This window comes from Babylonia areolata, chromosome 23 (genome assembly GCF_041734735.1).
Source record: "Babylonia areolata isolate BAREFJ2019XMU chromosome 23, ASM4173473v1, whole genome shotgun sequence".
Taxonomy (NCBI): domain Eukaryota; kingdom Metazoa; phylum Mollusca; class Gastropoda; order Neogastropoda; family Buccinidae; genus Babylonia; species Babylonia areolata.
In genome coordinates, this window is record NC_134898.1 from 44,169,624 (window position 1) to 44,191,392 (window position 21,769).

The 21,769-nt window shown below is 40.9% G+C and overlaps 1 protein-coding gene across 1 annotated transcript in view; it reads left to right on the plus strand.

The window, feature by feature from the left end:
* LOC143298304 (uncharacterized) overlaps positions 1–21,539 on the plus strand; it is a 30,445-nt gene extending 8,906 nt beyond the window's left edge. Inside the window, exons 5-13 of the mRNA XM_076611124.1 lie at positions 1,523–1,680; positions 4,048–4,159; positions 7,135–7,278; positions 8,527–8,668; positions 10,657–10,788; positions 11,794–11,930; positions 12,834–12,968; positions 15,590–15,667; positions 21,184–21,539. Of these exons, the coding sequence (XP_076467239.1) occupies positions 1,523–1,680; positions 4,048–4,159; positions 7,135–7,278; positions 8,527–8,668; positions 10,657–10,788; positions 11,794–11,930; positions 12,834–12,968; positions 15,590–15,667; positions 21,184–21,249 (1,104 nt within the window). The 3' untranslated portion in view covers positions 21,250–21,539. The remainder of the gene's footprint in view (positions 1–1,522; positions 1,681–4,047; positions 4,160–7,134; positions 7,279–8,526; positions 8,669–10,656; positions 10,789–11,793; positions 11,931–12,833; positions 12,969–15,589; positions 15,668–21,183) is intronic.
* Positions 21,540–21,769: the final 230 nt, after the last annotated feature.

Sequence of the window (21,769 nt, forward strand, 5' to 3'; positions counted from 1 at the left end):
CATGTCTTTGTGTTGTGTTGTGTTGTGTCATGTCTTTGTGTTGTGTTGTGTTGTGTCATGCCTTTGTGTTGTGTTGTGTCCCGTCTTTGTGTTGTGTTGTGACCCGTCTTTGTGTAGTGTTGTGTCACGTCTTTGTATTGTGTCACGACATTATATTGTGCTGTGTCACACTTTTGTGTTGTGTTGTGTCATGACTTTGTGTTGTGTAGTGTCACAACTTTTTGTTGTGTTGTGTCACGACTTTGTGTTGCGTCGTGTCTTGTCTTTTTGTTGTGTTGTGTCGTGTCTTTGTGTTGTTTCGTGTTACGTCGTGTTGTGTCATGTCTTTGTGTTGTGCCATGTTGTCCGTGCCATGTAATGTGCTATGTCACTGTGTTGTGTTGTGTCTTTGTGTCGTGTCTTGCTGTGTGTCATGTTGTGTTGTGTCATGTCATTGTGTTGTGTAACCATGTTGTGCAGTTCTTTTGTAACATGTCACTGTAACATGTCATTGTATCACGTTGTCATGTCATGCCGTTGTGCTGTTGCATGTGTGTTGTAGATATGTTGTGTCATGTTGCTGTGTCATGTCATAGTGTCATGTTGTGTCATGTTATATTGTATTGTTGTGTAATGTCACAGTATTGTGTCATGTTCTGTTGCATCTTTGTGTGATGTAGTGTTTTGTTGTCATGTCAGGTCAGGTTGTGCCATTGTGTCATGCTTTTGTGTAATGCTGTTGTGCCAATATGTTGTGTTGTGTAATTTCATGTTGTGTCATCATGCTGTGCCATTTTATGTCACTGTGCCATGTGATGTTGTGTCATGTTGTTGTGTTATGTCATCTTGCGTCATTTTGTCATTTCATGTTGACATGTCTTTTCACTGTGTTGTGTCGTTTCATATTGTCATTGTGTCATATCACTGTGTTGTGTCATGTTGTGACATTGTGTCATGTCATTGTGCTGTATCTTTGCATCATATGGACAAGGCGATAAACCAGGGTAACGTTTGTAGCATGCACTCAGCGCACGTTAAACAACCCATGGCAACAAGAGAATTGTCTCTGGCAAAATTTTGTTATAAAATCCATTCTAATAAACTTGGCACTTTGACCTCTTATTCTGACACAACAATAAGAGGAGTCATTATTATCATTTTTTGTTCAAACAGGAACTTCTTTTGCTAAGCATGGAAGTTTTATTTATTTTGCAAACGTTTTGGTGCAGATAGTAAAGAAGGGAAATTACTCTGTAATTAATGCTAGGGGACTTAATTTATCACAAGTGAGTCTTGAAGGCCTTGCCTCTCTTGTAACAAAACTTCGACAGCTGCAGCCAGTTTCCCCACCAATAGAACAATAATTTATCTTTGCCCGCTGACTTTGTTTGAAGTGCACAAATCCATTGTGTTGTTTTTGACATGAACCGAAACCTGTGACTGAGAGCATTGTTTTTAAAAATATTTTTTCGCTGGGGAGTGTTTTTTTTTCACACATAAATTTGGTGGTGAAAGAGTCAACAAATACCCTTGTCCACCACAGGGCAAGAAGAGTTTGCGGAGCCTGGAGGAAGCCCTGAAGAGAGGCCCCATTCACCTGAGTGGTGAGGACCTGCACCTGTTGCACCTGTTGAACGAACACTACAACACCTGCGAGCTGCCCAGCTGCCCCGTGCCTTGGTGTCGCTATGTCTTCTACCGGTCAGTGACGTCCGGTGTCAGGGGATAGAGGGTGTGGGGGTGGGAAGGGGGAGGGTGGGGGAGGGAGGGGGAGGATTATTGCGGGGCTATGGTGGTGGTTGTGGTGGCAAAAGAGGTGGTGGGTGTGTGCAGCAATAGTTTTTTTTATTTTTTATTTTTATTTATTTTTTTTTTTTTCAAATAATTTTTCATTCATCAACTTTTAGGAGGGAAACTGTAGAGTGCGAGCAGTAGTAATGGTTGTTGTGGTGATGTTTGGTCATGGTTCGTATGATTTAAACATTCTTTTATTTCAAGAAAAGAGACCAAGAGCATTCAGTTCAATTCAGATACTCAAGGAGGTGTTCGGACAAATCCATATTCACTACACCACATCTGCTATGCAGATGCCTGACTGGCAGTGAAAGGCAATGTGCTTAGTGAGGCCTTGAGTCAATAAAGAAAGAAACCCCAAAAAACCGACTTTAGCAACAATGAACCTGCACTGTTATCGTGCTCTTTCATGTGTCATAAAGGATTGACAAATGCAATGATGAAAGATACACACAAAATTTGATTTAAAAAAAAAAAAAAATGAAGTTCCAAAATTAAAAAGTAGAAGTATGTGTGATGGTCAGTCATGTCCGACGATGACCATCAGAACAGCAGTGGAGGCCACAGCTGTCCTGATTATCTGGGCTAGCATTTGATAATTATGGAAAGTGCCTTGCTCAAGTTACATCCCCTTCTTCTTCTTCTGCATTCACTCGTATGCACATGGGTGGGCTTTTACGTGTATGACCGTTTTTACCCCGCCATGTAGGCAGCCATACTCCGTTTTTGGGGGTGTGCATGCTGGGTATGTTCTTGTTTCCATAACCCACCGAACACTGACATGGATTACAGGATCTTTAACGTGCGTATTTGATCTTCTGCTTGCATATACACACGAAGGGGGTTCAGGTACTAGCAGGTCTGCACATATGTTGACCTGGGAGATCGTAAAAATCTCCACCCTTTACCCACCAGGCGCCGTCACCGTGATTCGAACCCGGGACCCTCAGATTGACAGTCCAACGCTTTAACCACTCGGCTATTGCGCCCGTCAGTCAGTCTCTCCCCAATCTCTTGGTCAAGAGGGTTTTAGGAGAGTTGGTGTTGGGATAGCCCCAAAGGCTGCGGCACAAAAAGCCAGTGCAATCTTGTCTCCTAGGTTGAGAATCATAGTCCATCACAAAAGACTGAGCTGTAAATGAATTCCCATTGGAGTGGAGAAACCATTGATCATACAGCTCTCATTTTACAGCTGGCCCAACTGTAAATATTTGTCGATCTGTGATACAAGCTGAGCGTTTTAGCCTGTAGTAGAGTGTATTTCACATGTATAAATCATCAACGCGCAAAGCCAGGTTCAAATGCTAGAAACCAATATGGAACAATGTGTGTGTATGGATGTGTGTGTGTCTGTGTGTGTGTGCTTGTTTTTTTTTTTTTTTTATTTTTTTTTTAACCCATTCTCTTCCAGGTATGAATTAACTCATACAATGATAAATTCCCCTGTGGACCAGATATGAGTATTCTCATACCAACACACTATTCAAATTTTGTTTATTCTGGCTTGGTACAGTTGACATTCTAAACTGAAATGTTTACGGATTCTGGAAGCATGAAAACGAAGCTTTGTTTTACTGATTAAATCAACAATTCTCCATTGATTTCCCCTCTTTTTAATGAACCACCCAATTTTTGACTCACTTGTGTAAACAAAGTGAGTCTGTTTTAACCCGGTGTTCGGTTGTCTGTGTGTGTGTTTGTGTGTGTGTGTGTGTCCATGTGTCTGTGTGTCTGTGTGTCCATGGTAAACTTTAACATTGACATTTTCTCTGCAAATACTTTGTCAGTGACACCAAATTTGGCATAAAAATAGGAAAAATTCAGTTCTTTCCAGTCATCTTGTTTAAAACAATATTGCACCTCTGGGATGGGCACAAAAAAAATAAAAAGAAGCCTAATTATGTGCAAACTGCATTTACTGTTATATTTATATTTTTTGTATTCTCTAAACTTGGCACTTTGACCTCTTATTCTGACCCAACAACAAGAGGAGTCATTATTATCATTTTTTGTTCAAACAGGAACTTCTTTTGCTGAGCATGGAATTTTTATTTATTTTGCAAACGTTTTGGTGCAGATAGTAAAGAAGGGAAATTACTCTGTAATTAATGCTAGGGGACTTAATTTATCACAAGTGAGTCTTGAAGGCCTTGCCTCTCTTGTTTTTGTTTGTTACTGCAGTGGTCTCATATAGTGCTGGTCCAGTGGAGTCTGTAGCAGGTATGTTTGTTGCTGTGGGGTAGGATGAGTCAAGGCAGTGGGTTGTGTTTGCAGGTACCCGACAAGGAAGGAGAAGACTCCTCAAGCGCTCATGGAACTGTTGGGTTCACCTTTGCTTACCTTGCTGCCGGAGTCATCCGAGTGTCAGTTCAACGTCTTTGTCAAGGTACACAACTCCTCTGTGTTGTTGGGATCATGTATGTATTGGATTCTGTTGTGTTACTTTTTGTCACAACAGATTTCTTTGTATGAAATTGGAGCTGCTGTCCTCGGGGAGAGCACCTTACCACTTTACAGCACTGTCCTGTTGTAATATCGAAAGTGTAAAAGAAAAGGTAACTCAATGTCATGGAAAAGGTAACTCAGGTAGTATGCGCAGCGTGGTGCGCAGGGGAACAATAATAACAGTCTTCTGGTTTCTGTTTGTAGTTCAAGCTGCACAGTAAAGTTCGTTGGATTGTTTAACACATGTTTTTAGTGAATGTTTGTTGCAAGATAACACTGACAACACACAGACATAATAAACAAATAAACAACACCGTTATTTTTTTCTTTACCGCCCCCCCCCCCCCCTCCATCAAAACATCATGTAACATTTTATACTTAATGTGCATGTACTCCTATGAGTGCATATCAAATACTTACATTCTAGTGTCAAATATTCTTGTTAAACAACACAAATCTGTTTTCCCAGTTATACTTTCTTGTCAGAATGACATGGTTTTTTTTTCTTCCAGAAATGGTGCATCCACTTTGTTTGAAATTTGATTGGTTTTTAAAAAAAATAATTTGAGTGTCAGTTCAGTAGATTTTTACTTGGTACATCACACGCATTAGTAGTGGTTATCACAGGTTTTGTGTTGCTTTGCTGCTTTTGTTTAAAGATTTGAAAAAAGTTTAATTTTAATTCATTGATTATGATTTTTTAAAAAATTCATTGATTATGATTTTTTTATTTTATCTTACATTTATATTTTCAATGAACAGTTGTATCTGAAAGAAACAAATTTTTTTTTTATGTTATCCTATGATGTTTTTCCCCATGAATATAATGCGCACATGCATTTGATGCATTTCTTGTGGACAGATCACCAGGAATAATTGTGTACTTTGTATTGTAAAACTAATTCTCTCTCTGTCTTTGGAAATGCACGGGTTATTCAGATGTTTCTCACTCTTGTCATTCACATGCCACGGCTGCTCAGCCGAGCACAAAATCCACCTCTTTAGTTTCCGAGCAGCGTCTAGCGTCTGGGGTCAAACTTTTTTTAATGCCAGACTTTCCCACCACACTCTGCATTGGCCGGCGCATTCACCGCGCGCGGTATTTCTGGCCCCGCGTGCCAAACCTGGACACTGCCTTCTTTGTTTCACTTGGCCCCGCAGCCCCTGCCCCACTTTTCTCACGCTTCCATAGCATCCACACATTTCCTGCAGCGATTACACTCACCCTGCTCTACATGCCCCTGCTGCTTGCACTCACCATGCTACAGTGTGTTCATTTAAACACTTGTTGTGCTGACAAGAAAAAATCTACAACTCAAAAGGGTGGGCTGATCTGCATGCAGGCATGCTAAATGTTTTGGTGATTTTTACGATTTCATTGTAATAAGCGTATGTTTTCTTAGAGAGGGATTTAAATTTTACGATTTTTGCGATCATGTTTCTGCTTGACCTTCTCTTCTCTTTCTTCATGCATGTTTCAACCGTTGCCGCAACAATTGCTATATAAGAAAATATATTGTGTTTGGAGTCAATGGAAAGCTCATTTTGCATTCTTTGTAGAAACCCACTTCTTTTGTCGTTATTTCCAATCCATCCGGGAAGATGATGCGCGAAAGAAACAAAGCAGATTTACCGCTGAACAAGCGTACAGCGAGTGCCGCTGGCACGGCCTGTTTGTCAGCCACGTTTATTTATATCCATGCCCTACTTCCTGGGTTCATGAACTTTCGCTGGGCCAACTAAAGTGCCAGCACTGAACATCCGTGATGCATGTGTGTGTGTGTGTGTGTGTGTTGGGGTTTTTTTGTGTGGTTTTTTTGTTTTGTGTGTGTGTGTGTGTGTGTGTGTGTTTGTGTGTGTGTTTTGTGTGTGTGTGTGTAAACATGCATGCAATCACATGCATTGTATTTGTGTATGGAGTGATGGCCTAGAAGTAACGCGTCCACCTAGGAAGTGAGAGAATCTGAGCGCGCTGGTTCGAATCACGGATCAGCCGCCGATATTTTCTCCCCCTCCACTAGACCTTGAGTGGTGGTCTGGACGCTAGTCATTCGGATGAGATGATAAACCGAGGTCCCGTGTGCAGCATGCACTTAGCACACATAAAAGAACCCATGGCAACAAAAGGGTTGTTCCTGGCAAAATTCTGTAGAAAGATCCACTTCGATAGGAAAAACAAATAAAACTGCATGCAGGAAAAAAAAAAAAAGGGTGGCGCTGTAGTATAACGACACGCTCTCCCTGGGGAGAGCAGCCCGAATTTCACACAGAGAAATCTGTTGTGATTAAAAAAAGAAATACAAATACAAATACAAGATTCAAAGAAATTTAATCCTTTTGCCCCTTTTGGGGTGTGGAGGATACAATTACAATGCAGACTCATTGAATCACAACTTCAGTCCCAACAATGTCACCAAAACAAGCAACACACACACACACACACCCTGCACTCTTGTATAATAATGATTTGGAACTATTCAAACTTTAACATATTGGCAAGTACATTTTGGATGTAACTTAAAAATACACACCCTTTCCAAGTTTTATGAATTTTGCTTGAATTAAGTTCTGTTTTCTTCCAAGCGCGAAATAAATTGCATAATTCGAACATTGACATATGCGGCTGATACTTGCGTGGTATCAGTTTGTTTCAAATTACAATATTTTCAAGGCATTCTAAAACAAAATGAAATTCATCCCCAACACTTCCTATATAACATTCTGTGCAAATTCTTTTTTCTCAGATTTTTTTTTTGTTTTTTTGTCTGATTCAGCCGCATGGTGCGTGTGCCTCCCAGACTGCGGGATAACCACTGGAGAGAGAAAAAAAAAAAAAGAAAAAAAAAAAGAAGAAGAAAGAAAGAAGAAGAGAGTATACAAGAAGAAATGAATGATTACGGTTTTTGTGTACGCCAGATGGACGACAGCCTCCCGGGGGACAGAGCGCCGAAGGAGTGGGAGGACTGGCTGACCCTGTGCCCCCTGTCACCCTCCTTCACCGTCGCCAGGGTGACGCCGCTGCTGCCCATCTGGCCGCACAAGCACTGGGTGGTCAAAGTGGTGAGAGTTTTCTCCCCAGCTTGTGCGTTTGTGTGTGTGTGTGTGTTTGTGTGTGTGTGTGTGTGTTTGTGTGTGTGTGTGTGTGTGTGGGGGAAGGTTTGGTGCGTATGTGTGTGTTTGTGTGTGTGGTGGTGGTGTGTGTTTGTGTACGTGTGTGTGCGTTTGTATGTGTGTGTGTGTGTGTGTGTGTGTGTGTTTGTTCCTCAGTAGCATGATCGTTTCTTTTTTTTTTCATGCTTTTTTTTAAGTGTTCCAACATGGAGGTTTTTACATTTACCAAACCTCCTTCCACCTCCAAGAACAAAGCTTAATGCACATGCGCACACATTCACACACACAGATACATACACTCACGTACGGACACATCAGTGTTTAACATTGTGTTGCTTCATTTAACACACACACAAAAAACAAACAAACAAAAAAACCTGTGGAAGGTGAAATGACTCCATGTGTGTGTGGCAAGCAGCAGGCCTGCCTTCAAGAGAAGTGAAACCAGCTGGAAGTGTACAGAAAACTCGCCTTTTCCCTCAGCAATAAGTTCAATTGCGGCAGGTCCACTTCCATTGCGTTAGCTGTGCTTGACTATGTGTGTATATATATATGTACATGTACATAACTACATGCATGTATATGAATGTGTATAGTGTGTGTGCGTGTGTTTATGTAAGTTTGTGCCTGCCTATGTGCGCGTATGTGTTAGGGTAGCTGTTAGATACATGTGTATGTTAAAATGTATCATGCATTGTGTGTGTGTGTGTGTGTGTGTGTGTGTGTGTGTGTAGTCACATTTTTGTGTGTATGTAACATTGATGTAATGTTGTATGTTAACAAAAGTGTTTTTGTAAAGCACCTAGAGCAGATTTCTGGATAGTGTGCTATATAAGTATCCATTATTATTATTATTAAAGCTGCTGTTCTCACTGGTGAAAATCTGCTGATTCTTATTGTTGTCACTGGTGAAAATCTGCTGTTTCTTATTGTTGTCACTGGTGAAAATCTGCTGATTCTTATTGTTCTCACTGGTGAAAATCTGCTGTTTCTTATTGTTCACACTGGTGAAAATCTTCTCTTTCTTATGGTCCTCGCAGGTGAAAATCTGTTGTCTCTTATTGTCCTCACTGGTGAAAATCTGTTGTCTCTTATTGTCCTCACTGGTGAAAATCTGCTGCTGCTTATGTTTTTCCTGGGTGAAAATCTATTGTTTCCTATGGTGATGTGACTCCATGTGTGTGTCACAAACCGCAGGCCTGCCTTCACGAGAAGCGGAACCAGCTTGAAGTGTACAGAAAGCTGCGACATCTCCAGCACTCACACATCGTTCCCCACGTGTGGATGGCGGCCTCCTATGCAGCAGAACTTGTGGTGGTGTGCACCGAGTTCTTACCAGGTGAGGACTTCTTCTGCGTTCGTGAGCTGCAACTCCCACGTTCACTCGTATGCACACGAGTGGGCTTTTTTTACGTGTATGACCGTTTTTACCCCACCATGTAGGCAGCCATACTCTGTTTTCGGGGGTGTGCATGCTGGGTATGTTCTTGTTTCCATAACCCACCGAACGCTGACATGGATTACAGGATCTTTAACGTGCGCATTTGATCTTCTGCATGCGTTTACACACGAAGGGGGTTCAGGCACAAGCAGGTCTGCACATATGTTGACCTGGGAGATCGTAAAAATCTCCACCCTTTACCCACCAGGCGCCGTCACCGTGATTCGAACCCGGGACCCTCAGATTGAAAGTCCAACGCTTTAACCACTCGGCTATTGCGCCCGTCAGCAGGTGAGGACAATCCCCATGATTTTCAGTGTGTTTTATTTGCAGGTTGTGTTTCTGTGAGTTCTTATCAGGTAAGAAGAATTCCCGTAAGTTTCAGTGTGTTTACAAGTTGTATTTCTGTAAATTAAGATAAGATAAGATAAGATAAGATAAGAATAACTTTATTATCTCCAACTGGAGAAATTTAGTCAGGTGCAGTATCACAACATAGACAAGTAAACAACATGGGGACCATAACTGTAAAAGTCAACAACAGCTTTTACGAATATTACGAAGATACAAATGTAAAAAATATCACATACACCGTTTCATACATACATCCACACACTGCAGGTAATAACTAGTATTCTTAATGTAAAAACAGAAAGAATTAAGAAATATTATTTGAATATAATTTATAAATATAGCCTACTATACTGCACATTGATTATAATAGACAGATAAGATAAGAATAAAGATAAATTGCGGAAAACCGCAACCAGATAATCAGCACACACCCGCACCCATGATGCCAATAAGTTTCATTGTGTATTAACAAGTTTTATCTCCATGGGTTCCCCACCAGGTAAGAATCAGTCGGTCCTCGTTATTTTCAGTGATTTATTTACTAGTTATTTTTTTGTGGGTTCTTACCAGGTAAGAACAACCCCCATTATTTTCAGTGTGTTAATTTACAAGTTGTGTTTGTGTGAGTTCTTAAGGTAATAACTGTTGTACTGTGTTGTGGTACTGTACTGTGCCATTGTACTGTGTCTTGCACTGTACTTTGTCTTTGTGCTGTGTCGTTGTACTGTGTTGTGGTACTGTACTTTGTCATTGTACTGTGTCGTGGTACTGTACTTTGTCATTGTACTGTGTCTTGCACTGTACTTTGTCTTTGTGCTGTGTCGTTGTACTGTGTTGTGGTACTGTACTTTGTCATTGTACTGTGTCGTGGTACTGTACTATGTCATTGTACTGTGTCATTGTACTGTACTGTGTCGTTGTACTGTACTGTGTCGTTGTACTGTACTGTGTCGTTACACTGTGTCATTGTAGTGTACTGTGTCATTGTACTGTGTTGTGGTACTGTACTGTGTCATGGTACTGTACTGTGTTGTAGTACTGTACTGTGTCATTGTACTGTGTTGTGGTACTGTACTGTGTCATGGTACTGTACTGTGTTGTGGTACTGTACTGTGTCGTTGTACTGTGTCATGGTACTGTACTGTGTCGTTGTACTGTGTCATGGTACTGTACTGTGTCATTGTACTGTGTCATGGTACTGTACTGTGTCGTTGTACTGTACTGTGTCGTTACACTGCGTCATTTTAAAAAAATTTATTTATTTATTTTTTTACTGTACTGTGTCATTGTACTGTGTTGTGGTACTGTACTGTGTTGTTATACTGAGTCATTGTACTGTACTGTGTCATTGTACTGTGTTGTGGTACTGTACTGTGTCATTGTACTGTGTCGTTGTACTGTGCTGTGTCGTTATACTGTGTCCTTGTACTGTACTGTGTCATTGTACTGTGTTGTGGTACTGTACTGTGTTGTTGTACTGTCATTGTACTGTATTGTACTGTGTCATTGCACTGTATGATTGTACTGTGCAGGTGTGTCAATGAGGACCCTTCTGGACCAGCAGGGGCAGCTAAGCGAGGCGCAGACGTGCCACTACTGGAAGCACATTCTCTCCGCTACGCAACATCTTCACGACCTTGACATTGTCTTCCTCAACTGGACATGTCAGTGTTACTGAACGATGTGAACTCTTGCGTTCTTGAATGTCGTTGTTTGTTGTCAGCTGGTGTTGTATTGTTGTGCATTGCATTGTATTGTAGCGTTGCATTGCATTGCATTGCATTGTATTGTAGCGTTGCATTGCATTGTATTGTATTGCATTGCTTTGCATTGCATTGCATTGCATTGCATTGTATTGTTGCATTGTATTGCATTGTATTGTATTGCATTTATTACTTTTTTCATCACAACACATTTCTCTGTATGAAAATCGTGTCGGTCTCTCTGGTTAGTATGGTCACCACTGGTGAAAATATGCTGTTTCATGTGGTCCTTGCTAGTGAAAATCTGCTGTTTCATTTGATCCTCAATGGTGAAAACCTGCTGTTTCATGTGGTCCTCAGTGGTGAAAATTGGCTGTTTTTTTTATGGTTCTCTAGGTTCTCTTATTGTCATCACAGGTAACTTCTGATGTTTATGACTGGTGAAAGTCTGTTGTTTCATATGGTGTGCACAGGTGAAAATCTGTTGTTTTTTATGGGGTGCACAGGTGAAAATCTGTTGTTTCTTGGCGTGCACAGGTGAAAATCTGTTGTTTCTCATGCTTTGCACAGGTGAAAATCTGTTGTTTCTTATGGTGTGCACAGGTGAAAATCTGTTGTTTCTCATGCTTTGGACAGGTGAAAATCTGTTGTTTCTTATGGTGTGCACAGGTGAAAATCTGTTGTTTCTCATGCTTTGCACAGGCGAAAATCTGTTGTTTCTCATGCTTTGGACAGGTGAAAATCTGTTGTTTCTTATGGTGTGCACAGGTGAAAATCTGTTGTTTCTCATGCTTTGCACAGGCGAAAATCTGTTGTTTCTCATGCTTTGCACAGGTGAAAATCTGTTGTTTCTTATGGTGTGCACAGGTGAAAATCTGTTGTTTCTTATGGTGTGCACAGGTGAAAATCTGTTGTTTCTTATGGGGTGCACAGGTGAAAATCTGTTGTTTCTCATGCTCTGCACAGGTGAAAATCTACTGATGGACAAGAGATGTGACACAGTGAAACTGACCAACTTTGTGGCTTCAGTAGAGTTGTCCAGTGGCACCGCTGACCCAGGCTATATAAAGCTGAGCTTACCTGCTGATGTCGTTCCTGCTGAGGTATGCAGTGTGGGTGTGTGAGTGTGTTGAGTATGGGAGACAACAGTGAAGGTGTACATGGCGTGCGTGTTTGTGTTTGGGAAACAGCACTGAATGTGTACATAGTATGTGTGTTGTGTGTGGGAGACAACATTGATGGTGTACATAGTGTGTGTGTTTTGTGTATGGGAAACAGCGTTGAAGCTGTACACAGTGTGTGTGTTAGTGTTGTATATGGAAAGCAACATTGAATTTGTACATGTGTACAACAGTGAAGTTGTAAGTAGTATGAGTGTGGGTTTATGTACGGAAAACAACATGAAATTGTACTTAGTTTAAGTGCATGTTTGTGTATGGGAAACAACAGTAAAGAAGTGCATAGTGTGTTTGTGTTTGTGTATGGAAAGCACCACCGAAGGTGTGCAAACAGTGAAGTAACTGTCACATCATTTTTTAGAGACAGAGATATGAATTTGTGATGATGGAAAAAACTGTTTTGAATGATTTAAATGGTGTTATCACCTCGAATACAAAATTCAGTTTATCACGGTGAAAACCATTAACTTAGATATTAGTTTTGGTTGGTTGTTGGGAGATGCGTTTCAGTGCTGTAAGTCCACCTGCTTCCAACCTGTAAATGTGTGGTTCAATCCCTCTAAAATGCCTCCCCCCTCCCCTCAAGCTTAACAATATTTTATACAGAACACATTTTAAACGATTCTTTAAAATATCTCTTTGTTTTTTTTTTATCATGATTCTTAACTGGATAAAGTGTGTATCACATGTGAGTCTTGAAGGCCTTGCCTCTCTTGTTCTTCTTGTTCTTGTTCTTCTTGTTCTTGTCATTGTTTTTATTGTTATTCCTATCCTTATTATCATTGTTGTTGTTAGTATTGTTATAATCATTGTTTTGTTATTTCCCAGCTTCTGGTGCAAGGCGGCGAGCTGACACCCAAAACGGACAGCTGGGGTCTGGGATGCGTGCTGCATGAGATGCTGACGGGGACTCGACCCTGGTACCACCTGCGGCACTGCCGACAGGAAGATACCTGGCTGCAGGTAAAATACTTGGGGGTCTTTTATCTTTTATTCCTTTTTTTTTTTTTTTTTTTTTGCTGCCCCATCTTCTGCACCGTTTCAGTGGCATTACTCCCACGCTGCTCATTCTGAGTCTGGGGGTCTTTTCTATTGTCCTTTCTTCTCCTGTGTTCTTCGGGATGCAACTTGTATTTGTATTTGTATTTCTTTTTATCACAACAGATTTCTCTGTGTGAAATTCGGGCTGCTCTCCCCAGGGAGAGCGCGTCGCTATACTTCAGCGCCACCCATTTTTTTTTTTTTTCCTGTGTGCAGTTTTATTAATTCCTATCGAAGTGGATTTTTCTACAGAATTTTGCCTGGAACAACCCTTTTGTTGCCGTGGGTTCTTTTACGTGCGCTAAGTGCATGCTAGCACACGGGACCTCGGTTTATTGTCTCATCGGAATTGTGGGCAGGCCGGCTTGTTTTCTGTGAGCGGAGTGGATGACGTGTAACATGATGGTGAACCGTGTTTAGTTCACAAACATTCCCGTGGCTTGCCAGACGATACTGACATCTCCACTTCTTCCTCCCGTATATTCTCTACCCCCCTACACTCCTCCCCTGACACAAACACACAGACACACACACATGCATGCATGCACATGCACACATGCATGTGCATGCATGCATGCGCACACATACACAGACACACGCGCGCGCGCGCGCACACACACCACACACACACACACAGAGTTATTCAAAACTGATTTTCTTCATTTTTTTGAAAACGAGTCATTGAGTCTTCATGAGAAACGTTGACTGTAAAAACAGACATCAGTGACTAGTGACTCTTTCCTGCGACCTTTCAGTGTGACCTTTAGTAAAAGAAGGTCACGGTCATCAGAACAAATATTCTGAAGAGATTTATTCACAGGAACCTGAAAAAATATATTTGTATATCTGCACCATCTTCTTTTCATTAAAAAAATAACATCAAAGTAATCAGGAAGACATACTGAAGTTGAGGCCAGTGATGTTGTTTGTTGGTTTAACTCTTTCACTGCCCAGTTTCTGTGTGAAAAACACTCCGAACACCAGATATTTTAGACACAAAGCTCTCATTCACAGGCATCTGCTCCTGTGAAAATAACGCAGTGGACTTGTTCACTTTAAACTTGGGCAAGGAGCAAATGCTCCTTATTGTTCTGTTGCCCATGAAACTGGCTGCAGATGTTAAGCTTTGTAACAGTGTAAAAAATGGTCCTTTTAATATGCCCCCTTGATGTAGACAAAAGTTGCCTGTGGCGGTGCACTTTCTACTTTACTAAAGTCGCCAATGGCAGTGAAAGTGTTAAGTATAGTATGCCATTGATGTATTTTGGTGGTTAAAAGGTTTTTTTTTTTAATGTCACAATAGAAATGCAGTGAATTCGACAGGGCAACAACGAAGTATTGAATAGAGTCAGTGGATTCATGGAGTTTGTTAGAGGGACATGGTGGTGGTCTCCACTCTGGGAGGGACGCTCACTCAGTCTGACTCTGCGACTAAGACATAATTGTCGTCAGTAGGGGGCTTAGTAGGTGGCGTTCTAACTACGTTACAGACGAACTTGGGTGTGGAGGTGTGTGGGGGGACCTGGAATGAGTGGCGTTGGAGTAATGCCACTGAAACGGTGCAGATGATGAGGAGAAAAAAAAGAAGTATTATATCAAGTCCTTTCATATTGTACATAGAAATTTAACCTTTAATTACACATACTTAACCGTGACCCAACTAGTGCAGACTCCGACAGGGGTCTGACATTCCTGTCCTGTGCTTCTTTCCGTTGTGGGCGAACCACTTCACTGTACCCGAGGGTAGTGCATACCTTCCTTTGAACGCACACGCCATTCTCGGCAGCATAACTCCTTTCGTCGTGTGCATGCAGGGTTTTTTCGATTCTTGTTTCCATTAACCATGACGCTGACATGGTTAAGCTTAACGGTATTTCTCTGTTGTATACAAGGGTGGCACTAAGTGAATTGTGACCTGGATGAAATTCCCTTACCGGCCTGTCACGTGTTCGACCTGGCCCTAAGAAGCCACGCTTACACTGCTATCCCGTCTGCTTGCAATATTCCATTGGAGAATAAAACTCGCAAACTCGGAAGTGGTACTCCTTGCTGCTAGCTCTTTCGCAGAGATCTGTTCTGTGTCTCATGGCTAAGTTTTTTTTTTTTCTTCTGTCTGTCGATTATACCATTATCGCAGGAATTATAATAAAAGAAGCAGACTACAGTGAACGAAATAAGGGGACGGCGCTACGTGGTAAGGTTGGGTCATTGAGGCGTCGATCGGTGATAGTGGATTTTGATTCAGGCATAGTGCACTATGCTGACCTGGTTATATGCAGTAGAGATAAAGCTAAGTCTGAATCCAGTCGCGTCGGGTTAGAAACAGAATACAGAGACCCCGAACGAGAGTTGCTAATGGGAAAACGTATACAGTAAAGCATGATGTCATGAACAGTGAAGCGAAGACGAAATGGTAAAGGAGATACGTGGTGGAAAGGAGAGAATGGACAATCAGTGCAGAAAGAAAATTGGGCTTTGAAAGCGCAGAGGTGTTTACAGGACAGTATTTGATGTTGTTGTTTTTATTTGTTGTGTGTGGGCAGATTCTGAAGCAGGTTCCTCCCATGCTGGGAAGTGACCTGTCTCCGTGTGCTCAACTGATGATTCATCACTGCCTTCAGGTAAACCACTTGCACCGTACATTGCCTTGTGTGGAATGATATACTACTACTACTGCTACTACTACTACTATATACGATAGTCATTCGTGTCTGACTGTGACCATCAGAACAGCAGAGGAGGCAACTGCTGTTCCGACTATTTGGGCTAGAATTTGATTATAGTGGAGAGTGTCTTGCCCAAGTTACATCCCCACTCTCACGGCCAAGAGGATTTTAGGACAGTTGGCGCTGGGATGGTTCCCAAAGGCTAACTAGCCCCCAAGGCAGCAGCATTAAGAGCCAATGCAACTTTGCCTCCTAGTTTGAGAGTCATAGTCCTTCACAAAAGACTAAGCTGTAAATGATTTCCCATTGACTGGAGAAACCATTGATAATACAGCTCTCACTTTGCTGTTAGCCCAAATGTAAACTTATGTCTATCTGTGATATAAGCTGAGTGTTGGGCTTTACTACTACTACTACTGCTACTACTACTAATGCTCGTGCTACTGCTTATGATAGTAATTATAGTAATGATAATGATAATAATAACAATAATGATAATATTGATAATGATAATAATGATAATAGTAATAATAGTAACAATAATAGGTTTAATTATACAGCAATCTGTATCTAATACCAGCTTCAGATCCACTCTGTTTTTGCGGTTCCAGATTCAAACACTCGTGTAACTTACATTAAGTGTACACACTTTTGGCAGCGGCAGAGTAACTTCCTTTTCTTAATATTGCTTCCAGATCAGTAAGTGATTATTTTTTTGCATGCAGTTCAGCCAAATTTTCATGTAAAAATGTCTTGAAAGCGACTGGGAGGTTCTTCTTCTTGATCTTGATGATTCTGCTGTCACGGATTCTGTTGACTCTTTTTTCATCCCCAGGAAGTGAAAGTAGCAGTGATAGTGATGAAGAAGATGATGTAGAGAAACTCTGTCAGTGCCAGATTTTGCTGTTGTCACAAGCACAAGTCAACAGATTGAACTTGGTAGGTTCAGGGGGGTGTTCAACACTCGTCTCATGCTAAAAATTATTGCTGTTTCTCAAGATGTTGGCTAAAAAAAAAACCCACTTTAATGCACTAAACTTATTAGTAGCACAGTGAAACTCAGCCTCCTTAATTACACAGAATTTAGTGATGACTGGACTCCAGTCAGGCCTGCAGGGTAGGGGTTCTTTTTTCTTTTACAGCTGGAGTTTTTCTTTTAAGTTTCTTGGTGGCATGCTCAGGCTGGCAGGTAGATAAGGCTGAGGCAGGGCCAGTCACAATACTGTTAAAACCTGCCTCTTTCCAAAATAGCTCTGCCATACCCTCCTTCTTTCCACCCGTTTTTCCAGCCTTCTGTCTGTATGTTTTAACTCATTGAGACCAGCTCCTGAGCATTGTTCTAGCTTAAGAGCCTTGGCCAAAGGAATGATTCAGCGCTTACAGCTTTTAGAGGCGTTTGGCTAAGAGCGGACTGGGCAAGACGGCTCGTCTTTTCACTGTTAGCCGCACGAAATTTGGCCAAGCAGAGCAAACTGATAGGCCTAGTTTGCATCAGTTTGACATGGTAAGTATATGTATCACCAAACATGGAGTATAATACAAACTCCTCCTTTCACATTCCTGCATATGAATAAATGCAAGGAAAGGGAACTAACTACTACCATAGTATTCCTGGGTGTGTCCACACTTATTAATGAAGATCAGACAGGTTTCATACAAAACAGATACATTGGAGATAACATTAGACTTATCTGTGATATGATAGCCTATTTAGATGATAATAATTTGCCAGGACTACTACTGAATATAGATTTTGAAAAAGCTTTTGACTCTGTTAACTGGAATTTCATGTTCAAGGTATTGAAGGCGCTTGGATTTCAAGGAGACATATGTAAACGGATAGGAACTTTTTATAAAAACATAAAATCTTGTGTCATAGTCAATGGTCACATTTCCAATTGGTTTAGTGTGCAGCGAGGATGTAGACAGGGTGACCCAAAATCTCCATTCTTGTTTGTGATGTGTGTTGAAATATTGGCAATTATGATATGTAAGGATGTGTGTAGTATAACTATAAATAACGTAGAAATCAAAATATCTCATTATGCTGACGATACCGAATTTCTTTTAGCAGGTGATAAAAAATCATTTGAGACATGTATAGATGTATTAGATATATTTGGGCGAAAATCAGGCTTATATATGAACCCAAGAAAAACAAGTGCAATTGGTTAGGTAGTTGTAAAAACTCTCCAGTCCGTTACCTGGTTCATTTGCATATAGAATGGGAGTCTGGTTTACAAATGATTTAAAAGATTGTCCACAATTAAATTATCCGGAAAGATTAGCTGATATTAAACATCTATTTAAGGTCTGGGTAACAAGACAGTTAACTCCAGTTGGAAGGGTAGCAAGGGAAGGGAACAAACTTCTACAGTATTTCTGGGTGTGTCCACACTTAATTTGGAAGAAAAAACAGTGATATTTTTTGCGTTTTTTCCCCCATATCAATATGGCATGGACCTGCCGAGGCTGTGAACTCTCCAGGGTTGAATGGGTTAAGTTTTGTCTTCCATTCCTTTGTTTCAGTTTTTCATGCATTTGAAAGTTGGATGTTAAAGAGCTTTGATTTGTTTCCACCCAAGATGTTAGTGCTGTATGAATATGTTTATCATTATTATTATTGTTGTTGTTGCTGACGGGCGCAATAGCCGAGTTGTTAAAGCGTTGGACTGTCAATCTGAGGGTCCCGGGTTCGAATCATAGTGACGGCACCTGGTGGGTAAAGGGTGGAGATTTTTCCGATCTCCCAGGTGCAGACCTGCTAGTGCCTGAACCCCCTTCGTGTGTATATGCAAGCAGAAGATCAAATACGCACGTTAAAGATCCTGTAATCCATGTCAGCGTTTGGTGGGTTATGGAAACAAGAACATACCCAGCATGCACACCTCCGAAAACAGAGTATGGTTGCCTACATGGCGGGGTAAAAACGGTCATACACGTAAAAGCCCACTCGTGTGAATACAAGTGAATGCAGAAGAAGAAGAAGAAGAATTGTTGTTGCTGACTGGGAAGGCTAGTGCATAGTTCACCAGTGCCGAAAAATCAGAAAAGTCGTCATGGTGATCCAAAACTGCCTGCTGACAAGCTTGTGCAGGCAAGAGATGGCCCAGTTCCCTGTGTTGCACGGAACTGTGGAAATAGGGTTTTCAGTAGGTCTCCATTGATCAAGCTGCATTGTTCCCAACAGGACTGCTGAATCTGCTATCAAAGCAGTGTCATCTCGTCTGAAATTGATGGTGTCTGCTCAGATCTGGTCAAAAACTTTGCGGAGAGATGGCACGTCTCAGAATGTGTGCTTTGGATGCAGGGAATATTTACGTTGAATTCTGCAGCTAATGTGACCCTTGTAATGATTCTCAGTCATTAGCATTCAGACATGTGCTCCTTTTTTGTTTTTTTAAGCAGATGTGATGTCGTATACATCAGTCCGTGCACTTTGACACCGCCTTAAAACTGAAACTAACATTTGATTTTAATGATAGACATTTAATATGTTACAAAGGTACTTAAACTGACACTTAATCAGTTAATGATGATGACATTCATTTTGATATGTAATGAATGGCTAAACTGAAATTAACTCCAAGTCGTTATGACATACACTTAACGTGTGATGGATGACTAAACTGAAACTAACACATGATAATTATGACACATTTAATGTGTTATGAATAGATAAATTGAAATCAACCCTTAACAGTTACGACATTCGTGTAATTGATGAATGGATAAACTGAAACTTACATGTAGTAGTTTTGGCATACGTTTGATTGATGTGTGATGAATGACTAAACTGAAACTAACACATTATGACATATGTTTATTGTGTGATGAATGGCGACACTGAAACTGACACATGATAGTTATGACATACATTTAATGATTGACGAATGGCTGCACTGAAACTAACATATAATAGTTATGACATACATTTAATGATTGGTGAATGGGTACACTGAAACTTACACATGATAGTTATGACATACATTTAATGATTGATGAATGGCTGCACTGAAATAAACACATGATAGTGATGACATTCACTTAATTTGTGATGGATGACTAAACTGAAACTAACACTTGACAGTTGTGACATACGTTTATCGTTTGATGAATGGTGACACTGAAACTAACACTTGACAGTTGTGACATACGTTTATCGTGTGATGAATGGCGATGCTGAAACTGACACATGATAGTTGTGACATACGTTTATCGTTTGATGAATGGCAACGCTGAAACTGACACATGACAGTTGTGACATACGTTTATTGTGTGATGAATGGCGACACTGAAACTGACACATGATAGTTATGACATACATTTAATGATTGACGAATGGCTGCACTGAAACTTTCATATAATAGTTATGACATACATTTAATGATTGGTGATTGGCTACACTTAAACTTACACATGATAGTTATGACATACATTTAATGATTGACGAATGGCTGCACTGAAATAAACACATGATAGTGATGACATTCACTTAATTTGTGATGAATGGCGACACTGAAACTGACACATGTTAGTTATGACATACATTTAATGATTGACGAATGGCTGCACTGAAACTAACATTAGTTATGACATACATTTAATGATTGGTGATCGGATACACTTAAACTTACACTTGATAGTTATGACATACATTTATCGTGTGATGAATGGCGATGCTGAAACTTACACTTGATAGTTGTGACATACGTTTATCGTGTGATGAATGGCGATGCTGAAACTGACACATGATAGTTGTGACATACGTGTAATGATTAATGAATGGCGACACTGAAACTGACACATGATAGTTGTAAAATATGTTTATCATTTGATGAATGGCGATGCTGAAACTGACACATGATAGTTGTGACATATGTTTATCATTTGATGAATGGCGATGCTGAAACTGACACATGATAGTTGTGACATATGTTTATCATTTGATGAATGGCGATGCTGAAACTGACACATGATAGTTGTGACATACGTGTAATGATTGATGAATGGCGACACTGAAACTGACACATGATAGTTGTGACATATGTTTATCATTTGATGAATGGCGATGCTGAAACTGACATATGATAGTTGTGACATATGTTTATCATTTGATGAATGGCGATGCTGAAACTGACACATGATAGTTGTGACATACGTTTATCATGTGATGAATGGCGACGCTGAAACTGACACATGACAGTTGTGACATACGTTTATCGTGTGATGAATGGCGATGCTGAAACTGACACATGATAGTTGTGACATACGTTTATCGTGTGATGAATGGCGATGCTGAAACTGACACATGATAGTTGTGACATACGTTTATCGTGTGATGAATGGCGATGCTGAAACTGACACATGATAGTTGTGACATACGTGTAATGATTGATGATGGGTAACTGAAAGTGACACTCAATATTCATGACATACATGTAAAGTGCGATGAACGGGGGCTGTTCCAGAAGTCCCCAGAGCTGCGGTTCTCCGTCAGGGACATGACTGATCGCTGCCGTTCTCAGTGGACCTAGACAACAGCGCCTGACTAACTTATTGCTGCCGCTGTCAGTGGAGCTAGACAACAGTGCCTGACTGTACTGATTGCTGCCGCTCTCAGTGGAACTAGACAACAGTGCCTGACTGTACTGATTGCTGCCGCTCTCAGTGGAACTAGACAACAGTGCCTGACTGTACTGATTGCTGCCGCTCTCAGTGGAACTAGACAACAGTGCCTGACTGTACCACCGCATATCCTCTGGCAGTCTGATTTTTGGTGAGACACAACGAATATACAGAAACCTGCTACGGAAAGACCTTGTGATTTCTCAGGGGTGGTGGGGGAGGGAGGAGGAAGTGGGGATAAAGGAATAGCCGTTTGTGAAGACCCATGGTTTGCCAAACAACTGACAGACCTGGAGCAATCTGGTGAACAGTTCCTGTGTGTGTGGCGCCCCAACCACTCTCCATGGACTTTAGGGAGAGAGAGAGAGAGGGGAAGAGGAGGAATGCTGTGTAATACACAACAAAGGGTACGCACTTACTTAATTACAG